Source organism: Musca domestica, unplaced genomic scaffold (genome assembly GCF_030504385.1).
Source record: "Musca domestica strain aabys unplaced genomic scaffold, Musca_domestica.polishedcontigs.V.1.1 3, whole genome shotgun sequence".
NCBI lineage: Eukaryota > Metazoa > Arthropoda > Insecta > Diptera > Muscidae > Musca > Musca domestica.
This window is the reverse complement of record NW_026712299.1, coordinates 25,734,556-25,749,032: the sequence shown is the minus strand read 5'-3', so window position 1 is coordinate 25,749,032 and position 14,477 is coordinate 25,734,556. Positions and strand designations below refer to the sequence as shown.

General features: G+C 34.8%; 1 protein-coding gene across 1 annotated transcript; it reads left to right on the top strand.

The window, feature by feature from the left end:
* Positions 1-2,168: 2,168 nt before the first annotated feature.
* LOC101887738 (uncharacterized) lies at positions 2,169-4,814 on the top strand. Its single transcript, XM_005182862.4, has 3 exons — positions 2,169-2,603; positions 3,903-4,587; positions 4,646-4,814. Exons 1-3 carry the CDS (start codon positions 2,226-2,228, stop codon positions 4,747-4,749), a joined length of 1,167 nt encoding a protein of 388 aa, XP_005182919.1. The 5' UTR covers positions 2,169-2,225; the 3' UTR covers positions 4,750-4,814.
* Positions 4,815-14,477: the final 9,663 nt, after the last annotated feature.

Genomic DNA, 14,477 nt, shown 5'->3' with positions numbered 1-14,477 from the left:
GAGGAATTATCATATGTTTTCACTGGTCCCGTTCCCGTACTTTTTCGTGGTAAAATCAGCAACAGAGTAAACCTTCATAAATTTTAGTTATATGCTCTCACAGAAAGAACTTATTGTTGATGAAAATACATAACAAAGTTGAAACATACGTGCGTTTGCTTATTTTGCTATGTTCCAGAATTGCAAAAATGTTAAGCTGCCCTCAGACACACCAACAGTTGGTCCAACTTGTCACTTTTAAGTTGTATGAAAAAGTTGGTCGGTCTCCTCGCACGTACCAACTTTTCATACAACTGTTGTACCAACTTTTCATTTACAAAGTATTTTTGAAGCGTCAACATGAACTCGGATGCTCTTGCGCTACTTGGAATTGATATAATTTTAGAGGAAGAATAAGAAAGACAACGCTCAGCGCTCAGCTTATGTATGTGCTGCTTCACCAAAGTCAAGACATAAATGAAGAAAACACTGAAGTTGGTACAACTTGCCCTCGCACGCACCAACAGTTGGCCCAACTTACGAAATTATCAAAAATTTTTGATATTTCCAACCAACTTCAACCAACTTTCGAAAAAGTTGTACAACTAGCCCTCAGACGCACCAATAATTGTACCAAATTGTCACAAGTTGGGCCAACTGTTGGTATGTCTGAGGGCAGCTTTAAAGCTTTTACTACGATAACCGAGTTTTTTTTATAATATCGAAGTAAATTGGAAAACTTCAATAAGGAAATTGCAAACGACCTAAAGTCGATAATACATAAAACACTTCTTTGACTGGCTTAAGCTGCTATTATCGTTATATATGTGCTGTCACTTTTATTCATGCGTATTTCAGTGTGTTTGTCAAAATTGCCCTTTCACATAAGACTCATAATTCTTGCTGTCACACACCTGCATATGTTTTTGTTTCCTTTGGTTCTGTTGGTATTTTATTGTATTTTTGTAAAAAAATTATATTACTTTATGGACCGTTCTTATAACTTTTCTTTATAGTCCACTTTTGTTATCCCTTAAGGTGGGAATACATAAAACGCTTTTTTGACTGACTTAAGTTAGCGGCTGGCTTCTTCATTTTATCTATCGAAAAGGAGGTTAAACCCATAACACAATTTCTGAAGATAGAACAAAGCATGGTACAATGATATCAAGGTAGGACTATGATACCATATGATTTTAATTTTTTATTTTCTTGGCTTAATATGTCATATTTATTTGTTTATGTATGTGTTTTCTTTTCAATAACAAAAAAATTGTTCAGAAAATATTCAAATTCGGGTGTTTTCAAAATGTTTATTTCAACGTATGCATCGACAAAATATAGAGTTTTTGTAGCGAAATAATCCTTTAGAGATATATAGTACATGATTTCGAAAAAAAGTGTTGACCTTTCATTCAGTTATCGGGGTTTTCAATTATTTATTCAAAATAAATGCAACAAGTTGTTTGATTTTTTATTGTTTTGATAATTCTGACATTACAAGCCAAACAGGTAGACCTCTATACTTGCAATTTTTTCAAAGTTGACCTACTTTCTCTTAATTGTACCATGATATGATCTAAACAGTTTGATCTTTCAAATCCAGGGCAAAACTGGCGAATAGCTTTAATGTGCGTCCAGCATCCTAATTATTAACTTTGAAAATATTTTATTTCCCAAACAATAAATGCGTACATAAACTTGGCAGCGGTCGGGCGCACTTAGAAAAAAATTGTTATCAGCTGTATCATGGAAGAAACCCCAAAATTCCAGTAAAGTTTTGTAGGTTTTCACCAATATAACAATTTTTTTAAATGTTAAATAAACCAAACCAATTCTTACATGTTTTAAAAGTTCATTTGACACAATAAGACTCCTGTACAGAGTTGCATTTTCCTTTTTTTCCTGGAAGTTAAGCACCTTTTCTTATTGAGCCATGTTTAAACGGGAAAAAGCTCTAACGTAAACAAGTCCTTATAGTACGTTAAATTGTCATATCCATTACTTTTACTTCAAATAAATCCTCTCAAAGTAGGTTAACCCTACAAAAAGTTCTAACGTAAACATGGCATTACCTCCTTTAACGCATCAACTATATTCTCGACCACACGTTACGTATTTTACTAATTGCACATTACCCTCGAAGATATACAGACATTTCGATTAGATTACTTTTTTTGTCCCGCATCACTAATATAAACAAAAATATCTATTAACAGCTTAGTTTTGCAAATCGCAATTTAAAAATGGATTTGGAAACAATAGAGCGTTTCCAAAATGATTTGGACGATTTGAATGCATTTCAAACATTCCTAAATATGGATCAAATTATACGACGAATTCATTGCAATAAAGAATTGGCGAAATTTTGTGCTCCGATTCGTACAAAACCACGGAGGAGAAAACGTCGCTTTAATCCTTTAATTGATTTGCGTGAAAAAGAATTCCAATACAGTTATCGTTTCAGTAAGGATAGTATGAAACGTTTAATTGATATGTTAAGAGATGATTTGGAAGTTGAGCAGCAGAATAATGCCGTCGAGGTGGATAAGGCGCATCAAAAGTGTCAGGTGCCGGTGGAGAAGCAGATAATGGCAGCTGTTCGTTATTGGGGAAGGACGGAGGTAAAGGAATAGAGAAAAAAGCTGTTTATAATATGACATTAGTTCACAGATGGAGAACTTAAGGTGATCTTTTCAAAGGACCTTCAGTTGGGAGAACGCAAGTAAAAACTTCTATCTGTGAAAGACCATTAAACGATCTACATGATTATATGTTTTCGTACTAGGGATATTACCTCTCACATCTTTTGGACGTCTCTAATAAGACGCTAGCTTATTTTCGATAACATATAAAAGGTGTTGTATCTGTAGGGCTTGTCCAGAAAGGACAAAAATAAAACAAGTAAAAAAGCCGGCCGAACTTTGAATACCCTTGGAACGAATTTGGCAATTTTCAAAATATAAAGTCCGTAAAAAATTCTGTTAAAATCTTAAAAATACCGAATGTGTCCGTTATATTAGGGTCTGTACGACGACGTGGACCTGCATAGGTAACTTTTGTCATAAGCCATTACAATATTCAAATGCGAAACTTGAACAAAATTGGTGAATAATGTAGCTAAAATGATGAAAATATCGAATATCGGGAGGTACCGTTATATGGGGGCTATATGAAGACGTGGACATGCAGAAAATTTTCTGTCGTAGGCTGTAGTATCAATTATGAATTTCAAATGCCAAATTTGAAACATTTCCGTTGAATAATGTCGCTTAAATCGCCAAAATATCGAAAATAGTGAGGTACCATTTTATGAGTGCTATACCAAAACGTGGTCTATTTTCAATACCAAAAGTCCTGCAGACATAATAAACATTTGAGTACAATTTTATCAACCCACTTCATTTCGTTCGGAACGTAGAGTGATTTCCACGGACATAGCTAAATCGACATTGAATTTTATGCTGGTCAAGAATATATATACTTTTGTATATTTCGAGGCGTTACAAACGGAATGACAAACTTAATTTGCCCTCCATACCATGGTGGAGAGTACAAAAAGACTAGTTAAATATTCTCCATTTATAGAATAACTTTTTTAAGGGTCTACTTTTATAGAAAGGAATTTAGCCACCATATTCACTTCAATCTATACATACATACATACTCAACGTTCTTTAATGGATGTTTATACACGATCTACAAAATATCCTTAATATACAAATGAGCTGTAAGCTCGTATCTGTAGGTTAATTATAATATACTTAAAAATTCTCTTGTAAAATATTTCCCATCTACAGTAAATCTGCCTTACTATGGGTGTACTAAATTGATTCGTTTTGTTGTCGACATTATTTGATTTTTTGGCATTACTTTGGTTTCGATATATGCTAAAGTAATTTTTTCTATTTCGGTTTTTACAGCATCCCGAAATAACAGCACAAATGCATGGAGTTTCCCTAAAAACTCTAATGAAAATAAGCAAGCGTGTTGCCGAAGCTTTGTCGTACAATGCCTCGAGATATATACGAATGCCATGTTTGCTGGCCGAAAAGGAAAAAGTCGCAAAAGGATTCTACGATATAGCACATATGCCTCAGGTGATTGGTGCTGTAAATCACACCCAAATGAAATGTAAACGCAACAAAGCTGCTGCAGCGCAAAAACATTCCGAACAGAACACTATGGAACATATTTTACACATACAGATCGTGACAGATGCCAGTTTAAAAATACGAGATTTAGATTGTCATTTGGCCAAAGCATTTGATAGCAGGAGTCCTGCAGATATTTTTGCACAGAGTAGAATTAAAGAACGTTTCGAACAAAATGAATTTCGTGGTCGTCTTCTGTTGGGCGACTCGGGCTTGAAGTGTTCTTCATATTTATATACGCCGGTTCTCTATGGTCTTACATTGGCCGAACAAGCCTTTAATAGTTCGTTGCGTTTAACCTATGAACCGGCAAGGAAATGTTTAAAATTATTGCAACAACGTTTTGGTATTTTAAATGATGAATTCCAGGGTTCACTGGCAACGGCCAGACATATTGTGGTAGCTTTGGTTTTATTGCATAACATGGCATTGGAATGGAAAGATGCAGCGATAGGTTGGTATTTTATTTAATATTATTTGCAATTTTATTTATTTGTTGTTTGACATTTTAGATACAACAAATTTGAAAGAGTTTGATGATCACCACTACGAGACTCAGATAAACACTGAAGAGCGTAGCCGAGCAGAATTTATTAAGAATCATTTTCAGAAATAATAATTTTTAATTAGTATTGAATAAGTTCATTAATTTATATTAAAACGAGAAAGTATTCATAAAAATTTATACATTTAACAAATTTTTTAATGTATATGAAAGAACACAATCATTTTCTTCAGTGTTTTTTTTAACGTTTTTGGTTTATATTCAATTACAAATACATCGGGAGTTGAGCTGGAATATAAGAGACATTTTTAAATTTGGAGAAATACATTGCCGGTGTGGTGATACTAACCGATTTGTAAGCTTTCCCATAAATCTTGGAATAGGGTGGACCTATATTAATAAATTTTGGTAGGTAGCGTTTCTACATAATAAACTTAACATGCCAGGATTTGGCGAAATAAAATAGAAAACATGGTCGAAACCTAGATGGGGCTATACCAAAAAGCGAACCGATAAGACCAATTTTCTGCACCAATGATTGCGGATTTAAAGATTTTTCCGCTTTCGGGGAGGATCCGACGCGTCCTCAGGCTGCGGATAGTTGAAAGTCCAGTAGCTTCGAATTGATTAAGCAGTCGCGGACAGTCTGTGGGGAGAGTCTCGGAATAAATAACAGAGTGCCTATGACCCTTAGACTGACAAGGCGGATCCCCTAGCACTGGGTTGTTATGCGAACACGTGCCCATCAGTGTTACAACAAGTTAAACAGCAGCTAAGTTCGGCCGGGTCGAACTCTATACCCTCTATCACTTGGAAGAAACTTGAAAATGTTGAAGAAACTTGAAAATGTTCAAAAAAATTCCGTCAGAAAATACCGCCCAAATGAAAACCATTATATGGGGGCTATACAATGACCAGGACCACGTCTTTGTAATTTGTGTTATATGCTGTAGTAACTGTTCCGAACTTTATGTACGAAATTTTAAACAATTCCGTTGAATAATATCACAAAAATCATGGAAATACCGAATATCTGGGGGTACCGTTATATGGGCGCTATACTAAAACGTGGAACTATTTAGATAATTCTCTTCTAGGTAATAAAGTACTCACTAGGAACTCCTTGTGAGGATTTTCAGACAATTCCGTTGAACAATTTGGCTAAATATATATGGATATATGGGGGCTATACGATATCGTGGAGGGTATAAAAAAATATGATCTTAAGATCGGATTCGATCAGTGTTTCAGGATCTCTGCTACAAATAGTAGGATGACGCGGACGGGAAGTCTGACAGGCAGCAATGCTCTGACACAGGACCTAATAAACGAGAGTGTGGGCAGGCAGAAAACAATGCGACAAGTTGTTTTGTTTAGTGGTCAAATTTAATCTAAACAAGTAAGCAATGGCTATAGTCGTGCGGAGCCGACCATGCGACACCCTACGACACTACAATATGTTGGAAGGAATAAGGGTTATGTCCAAATTCATTTTGGTTTTGAAATAATATCAAAGGGGCCTGCCCAGATGTTACCTTATTTACGCACTCAGCCGTTTTGCTATGTATTCGAAAAAAAATGCACAAAAGTCGAGGTCCATTTTACAGCTAAATATAATGCAATGGTCATCCAATACGCTCGACTTCTTCCCTGTCCCTAACTCTCTCTGCTTGTAGAGCGATTGAAAAATCTAGAAAATGTATTTTTTCCTTTTGAACCCCTGAATTTAAATCTCCATAACAGTAGGCTTTAATTCTGACCCTAAAGCTACCCCATGCAAAATTTCGTAAGGGTCGGACGATAATAGCGACCTGTACATTATACCTTCATGTGTAGTGTGGCAGGGTGTAGACTTTAAAAAATATACAATTCAAAATTGTAAGTCAAATTGAAAAAATCGCATGCGATAAAAAATATGACGAAAATTGAAAAAAAAAAACTTAACAAAAAATATCCACTTTTTTATTGGCATATTTTTACGCGATTTTCTTAGATTTTATTTTTTCTGGCAAGACACCATTCCGAATTGATGGGAATTGTGAAAACCAGTTCAGCGGTTCTTGACTTATCAGCGGTCAACATCCTCTTCTTTGATATATGAGATTGTATATACTTTGCTATATATTTCTCGCTTGTATTGAGAATCAATGTAACGGCCAGAAATGACATTTTCGTCAGGATAAAAAATATTCGCGGTTTAGTGGAAAATGTCGTATTGTTTTAAAGTTATGATCTATTTTACCCGCTGAATATGGTCCGATGGCCATCTATACTTTTGCCGAGTCCTAAACTCTAACTCCATGCACGCGCCGATTGGTCTAAATTGTGGTCTGTAGAGCAACAGAAGAATCAAGAATTGTTTCTGTTTTTGGTCGAAGTTCCAAATGGATACTACACCCTAAGATAGAAAATTGTCTGTGCAAGTCCATGTCTTCGTATAGCCCCCATATAACGGTATCTCCCGATATTCGGTATTTTGATGATTTTAGCGACATTATTCACTGGAATTGTTTTTTCTTTTTCCCGGAAGCAATTTAAAATTTGGTATTTGAAGTTCAAAATGGATACTACACCCTAAGACAGAAAATTGTCTGTGCAGGTCCACGTCTTCGTATAGCCCCCATATAACGGTACCTCCCGATATTCGGTATTTTGATGATTTTAGCGACATTATTCACTGGAATTGTTTTAAATTTGGTATTTGAAGTTCAAAATAGATACTACAGTCTAAAATAGAAAATTGTCTGTGCAAGTCCATGTCTTCGTATAGCCCCCACATAACGGTACCTCCCGATATTCGGTATTTTGATGATTTTAACGACATTATTCACGTGAATTGTTTCAAATTTGGTACTTGAAGTTCAAAATGGATACTACACCCTAAGACAGAAAATTGTCTGTGCAGGTCCACGTCCTCGTATATCCCCCATATAACGGTACCTCCCTATATTCGGTATTTTGATGATTTTAGCGACATTATTCACCAGATTCGTATTTGAAGTTCGTTATGGGAACTACAGTCTGTGACAGAAAATTGTCTGTGCGGGTCCAGGTCTTCGTATAGGCCCCATATATCAGTACCTCCCTATATTCGGATTTTTTAAGGATTTTATTTTTTTTAAATTTCCAAATTCGTTGCAAATGGTGGAGGGTGTTAAAAGTTCGGCTCGGACGAACTTACTGCTTTTTAACTTGTTGAAATTCCACATGGAACTGGAGATATAGCAACAGAAACGGAGGTACCTCCCGAAAATTTAGATTTTATTTAGATGCTCATATCTATTGATCGATTGCAGATACAGTCTCCAAATTTGGAATGCGTAACGGAAATTGGAACAAAAATAAATTTGCCAAATTATATCGAAATCGGTTCAGATTTGGATATAGCTCCAATATATATCTTCAGCCGATTTCATATATTTGAATCACCAAACACGCTCTCTAATTTCAATATGGATATTGGATTCCAATGAAATTTGGAATGTGTGACGGGATTTTGATCAGAAAATAAAATTTTCAAATTACATTGACATCGGTTCAGATTTGGATATAGCTCCCATATATATTTTCGGCCGATTTCACATTTTTGATGCACGAAACACGATACGTATGTCCGATTCCAATGAAATTAGGCATGAATGACTAAATTTGGTACAAAAATAAATTTGACAAATTATATTCGAATCGGCTGAGATTTGGGTATAGCTCCCATATATATTTTCGGCCAATTTTACATATTTAATGCACCCAACGCGATAAGTGCGTGCGATTCCAATGAAATTCGGACAGAGAGACGAAAAAAATTGCCAAAATTATATTTAAATCGGTTGAGGTTTGGGTATAGCTCCCATATATATTTCGACCGAATTTCATATATGTTATGCACCAAACACGATATATATGAACGATTTGAATGAAATTCAGAATGTGTGGCGGAATTTGGTTACAATAAAAATTTGATAAATTAATTGGAAATCGCTTCTTTTCCAGCGCACGATGGGCAACAAAATCGCCGGATACTAATCCGTTGGACTATTGTGTCTGGAGTATTTTGGAAAGTAAAGTTGGCACTGACAAATACCAAAGTGTCGATCACCTCAAGCAAGCGTTTCGCCGGGAATGGGCAAAAAAGGTGACCAATTCGAACAAATCTAAACTTATTCTAAAATTTGATGCTATTTCCGAAATGTTTTGCTTTCATTCAATGAAATTTAAAAAAATATATATAAAAATTATGGCGTTTGACTTTGTTGCGGTGTAGTAAAATTTGATGAGGAATATTTTTTTCGTTGACGTCTTTCTTCTAAAATGACGCTATGTTAGAGATTTTTCCATAAGTACGGTTTTAAACCTAAAATATGTGTTTAATCAATCACCTCAAATCAACGAATTTCAAAGAATCTTAATCCGAAATTGTCTAAAAGTATGGGAATGTCCCGTCTATTTTATTTTGCGATGTACACTTTCTAAACGCCACCACACATGTCTTCTATATTTATACCTTCCACCATACTATGCAGGGTATATTAATTTTGTCATTCCGTTTGTAACTCCTCGAAATACTCATGTCAGACCCAACAAAGTATATATTCTTGATCAGCGTAAAATTCTAAGACGATTTAGCCATGTCCGTCTGTCTGTCTGTTTGTTGTAATCACGCTATCTTTCGAACAAATTGAGATAGAAGACTAAAATTTTGCACACATGCCAGTAGGCAGGTTAAGTTCGTAAATGGGCCATGTAGGTCCAAGTTATCATATAGCCCCCATATGACGGTACCTCCCGATATTCGGTATTTTGATGATTTTGGCGACATTATTCACCGGAATTGTTTCAAATTTGGCATTTGAAGTTCGTAATGGATACTACAGCCTAAGACAGAAAATAATCTGTGTAGGTCCACGTCTTCGTATAGCCCTCATATACCATACCCCCAGATATTCGGTATTTTGATGATTTTAGCGACATTATTAACCGGAATCGTTTCAAGTTTGGCATTTGAAGTTCGTAATAGATACTGCAGCATAAAACAGAAAATGGACCATGTAGCTCCACGTCTTCGTATAGCCCCCATATACCATACCCCCAGATATTCGGTATTTTGATGATTTTAGCGACATTATTTACCGGGATTGTTTCAAATTTCGCATGTGAAGTTCGTAATGGATACTTCAGCCCATGCCAGAAAATTGTCTGTGCAGGTCCACGTCTTCGAAGAGCCCCCATATAACGGTACATTCCGATATTCGGTATATTGATGATTTTAGCTACATTATAAACAGACTTTTCTTCAAGTTCGCATTTAAATATTGTAATAACTTATGACAAAAGTTGCCTATGCAGGTCCAGGTCGTGAAATAGGCATTCGGTATTTTTAAGATTTTAACAGAATTTTTAACGGATTTTATTTTTTTTTTGGAAATTGTCAAATTTGTACCAAATGGTGGAGGGTATTAAAAATTCGGCTCGGCCGAACTTTTTTACTTGTTAGCTCTACTTTCATAATCTACTGGATTTTTCCTGTAATTATTTTTTGTGTTATTCACTGTGTAATTGGAGAAATAATAAACCTTTTCACTACCTGGACTTCATTCAATTCCTTTTTAAAGATCCATAAAAATTGAATTATTTTCTCATTTTTCCTTTCTCCTGCTTTCTATTGTGTTTATTTATAACACCATTTCGAAATTGTAAATTTATCTTGAGTTACATTATGAAAAATTTAATGGGAATATGATAAATCTTTCACGTCATTTGAAGGCAAACAATCGTGGAAAGCCGTTGAAATCCGTGCATAATGTGTGAGGTTTCACTCTTTGTGACCAGTTAATATTTAATCTCTTGATTCTGTATTGCTGCTGTTATTGTTGTTCCCATAGTTTTGTAAACTTTTTGCCTTTTGTTATCCTTCGTTCTGCTGATGTTGTTGTTGTGTTTGAAAAATACTCCTTTCACTTGTTTTCAGCCTTGCTGTTGGGGATTTTTTTTTTTATTTTCAAATGGTCGTCCACAATACCAAGCTGATATTATCCCTCTCCCCTTCGTCCCAATGTTATTTTAACGTTGTATTCTCGTTATGGTTGCCGTTGTCTTCCTGTGGTATTTGTGGTACCATGTACATGTGTACATATATGTATGGTTAAACATACATTCATATATTGTTAAAGTTGTGTGTGAATTATTTGTAATCCCTTTTTCTCATTCAAAGTGGCTTTATTTAAATATATTATTGTTCATCTTTCATGAAAGGGAGAAAATTTGTATTTTCTCCGGGTTTTCCTCGGTGTTGGAAATAAGGAAGAAGATTTCATGAGCTTGCAGAGATTTCTATAGGGTATTCCTAGTCGAGCTGTTGAAAATTGACAATATTTAGTCATATCTTTAAATTTTTTTGTATTCGTGCTTGTGAGAGCTAACTTTACTTCAAGGTTTTTTTTTTTCCAAATAAGGGGAGTATGCCAATGTTCGTCGGAACAGCAGGTTACACGATGAAAACCTGGTATTATTTCTCCAATTGAGAGGGTTTACCAATAGCTCCTTAAGAGAATCGACCTCTGATGTTTAGATAGCAAAAATGTCTTTCTGCTACATTCTCTCGCTATATATCACTCTATAGCGAGTATTCGTAATGGACTTTTTTCCTCCAAGCCTATAGGCACTGTTCCTAGAATAAGAAATTTGCATTGAGGGTCAAAGTCTGGATAAGCGGCTCAATCTTCTAAAGCGTTGTAACATTAGAACCGAAATGAGTCAACTGTGGTGTCTTCAAAATGGGCGAAAACGGACGGTATTGACTTATGTACAGAGTTGAGGAGCTCAAAACAAAATTATAGGTAATGCCTTATTTTGGCCAGGACCTTAACATAAGGGCTGTACTAAATCCTGGCCCAATATATCCTATTTTGAGTACGATGATCTAGATCTGGTTTACAATTATTATTTCTGCGAGTTAAAACGGGTTGCTTAACTTAAGACTAGTATACCAATAATGTCAGAGTCATATGTAAGCTTTTTTATGACATACTCTAAGGCGCTTCACAAAATTTTAGTATCTGAAAGGAAAAGCTTTATTGTATAAGGTGTTAGGCCGTTAGTGCACAAAATGCACAATTTGTTCAGGTTGGCAACATTTTTTAATCAAAAATTGATATATCGTAGTAAATTTTCAGACTTTCAAGGATTTATATATCATTCTAGTTTTTCCTTTTTCGAAAATAATAAAAGGTAACTGTTTACCTTTTGCACCAAAAATTCTTCAAAAATTTTTATTTTGAAGTTTACCGAGTAGGATATTGGTAAGTCCTCCTCATCCAATTTTCTTGTCCAAAACTATTTCAAGGTTTCCATATGTGAACCCTCGACACCAATAGGAACCACTATATCATATTTCAGGATTTCAGCTCTGTAATTTCCCTCATTACAAAATTTATTAACATTTAGTACGCATATCCAAACCAATCTACATCTCTACATCCTAGACACCAACAGTGATCCAAAATTGGTACTATTTTGTACTTTTTGAACAATTATAGTACACATTTCCAAAACCACCGCCAGAGACCTCAATATCAAATTTCGAGATTCCGTCCCTACACATTTACTCAATACCAAATTTAGTAACATTTAGTACATTTCGTATAATTTTACTTCTCATTTTTAAAACAATCTCCATATCTCAACCTCAGATACCAGCGACGTGAATATCAAATTTCATGATTTCAGCTTTTAGTTAGTACCAAAGTTAGTACCATTTAGTACTTTTCGTACAAATATAGTACACATTTCAAAAACCACCTCCATATCTCAATTCCCTATACAAACAGAAATTTGAGGATTCCTGTCCTATCCGTTCACCTAATAGCAAAGTTAGTACTATTTAGTACTTTTCGTACAATTTTAGTAAGTCTTCCCGAAACCACCTTTATATGTTCAGACTACACGTGAACAGTGACCCTAATTTCAAATATCAAATTTCAAGCACTATCTGTATACATTTCTAAATCACCTCCATATCTCATTTCCAGATACCAACAGAGACCTTTATATCAAATTAGAGGATTCTATTCCTATCACTTAACCCAATACCAAATTTAGAACCATGTTGTACTCTTCGTACAAATATAGTATACATTTCCAAAACTACCTTCATATGTCCAGGCTACACATGAACAGTGACCCTAATACCAAAATATCGAACAATATTTGTTTACCCAGTACCAAATTTTACCAAATATAGTACAATTTAGTACTTTTCGTCCACGTGTAGTACACATTTCCAAAACCACCTCCATATCTTTATTTCAGATACTTAAAGAGATCTCAACATCAAATTTGAGGATACCAGTCCTATCCCTACACCAAATACCAAAGTTAGTTCCATTTTGTACTTTTCGTACAAATATTGGACGCATTTCCAAACCACCGCCAAATATCAAACCCAGATACCATCAGTAATCGAACTATAATATTTCAGAATTTTATCTCTATTCCTTGACTTAATCAATCTTTATTTCAGATACTTAATGAGATCTCAACATCAAATTTGAGGATACCAGTCCTATTCCTTCATCAAATACCAAAGTTAGTACCATTTTGTACTTTTGGTACAAATATTGGACGCATTTCCAAACCACCGCCAAATATCAAACCCAGATACCATCAGTAATCGAACTATAATATTTCAGAATTTTATCTCTATTCCTTGACTTAATCAATCTTTATTTCAGATACTTAATGAGATCTCAACATCAAATTTGAGGATACCAGTCCTATTCCTTCATCAAATACCAAAGTTAGTACCATTTTGTACTTTTGGTACAAATATTGGACGCATTTCCAAACCACCGCCAAATATCAAACCCAGATACCATCAGTAATCGAACTATAATATTTCAGAATTTTATCTCTATTCCTTGACTTAATCAATCTTTATTTCAGATACTTAATGAGATCTCAACATCAAATTTGAGGATACCAGTCCTATTCCTTCATCAAATACCAAAGTTAGTACCATTTTGTACTTTTGGTACAAATATTGGACGCATTTCCAAACCACCGCCAAATATCAAACCCAGATACCATCAGTAATCGAACTATAATATTTCAGAATTTTATCTCTATTCCTTGACTTAATCAATCTTTATTTCAGATACTTAATGAGATCTCAACATCAAATTTGAGGATACCAGTCCTATTCCTTCATCAAATACCAAAGTTAGTACCATTTTGTACTTTTGGTACAAATATTGGACGCATTTCCAAACCACCGCCAAATATCAAACCCAGATACCATCAGTAATCGAACTATAATAATTCAGAATTTTATCTCTATTCCTTGACTTAATGCCCAATTCAGTACGTTACAGTACTTTTCGTACAATTATAGTACATATTTTCGAAACCACCTTCATATGTCCAGGCTATACATAAATTTCGACCGTAATACCAAAATTTTAAATTGTACCAAATGTAGTACTATTTGGTACTTTTCGTACAAATACAGGACGCATTCCCATAGCTACATCCATATCTAAATTCCATCACAAACCAACCACCAACAGGGACTCTAATACAAAATTTCAAAATTTCAGGTACATCGGTTTACCCTAAGCAAAATTTAGTACAATTTAGTACAGTTGGTTCATTTAGTACACATTTCTAAAACCACCTTCATATAACAAACTTGCTTCCCAACCTTGATGTCATACCATATTTCAAGTTTTTAGCTCCATCCGTTCCCATAATACCAAATGGTATCATTTTTAAAGTTAAGTACCATTTTAGAACTTATCGTAACCTTAAAGTTAGAATTTCCAAAAAAACCTTTGTTAAATGGTACC

Coding starts and splice junctions, on each gene's coding strand:
- LOC101887738 (XM_005182862.4), top strand. CDS start 2,226: ATGGATTTGGAAACAATAGAGCGTTTCCAAAATGATTTGGACGATTTG. Junction 2,604..3,902: donor GTTATTGGGGAAGGACGGAG/GTAAAGGAATAG, acceptor CGGTTTTTACAG/CATCCCGAAATAACAGCACA. Junction 4,588..4,645: donor ATGGAAAGATGCAGCGATAG/GTTGGTATTTTA, acceptor TTGACATTTTAG/ATACAACAAATTTGAAAGAG.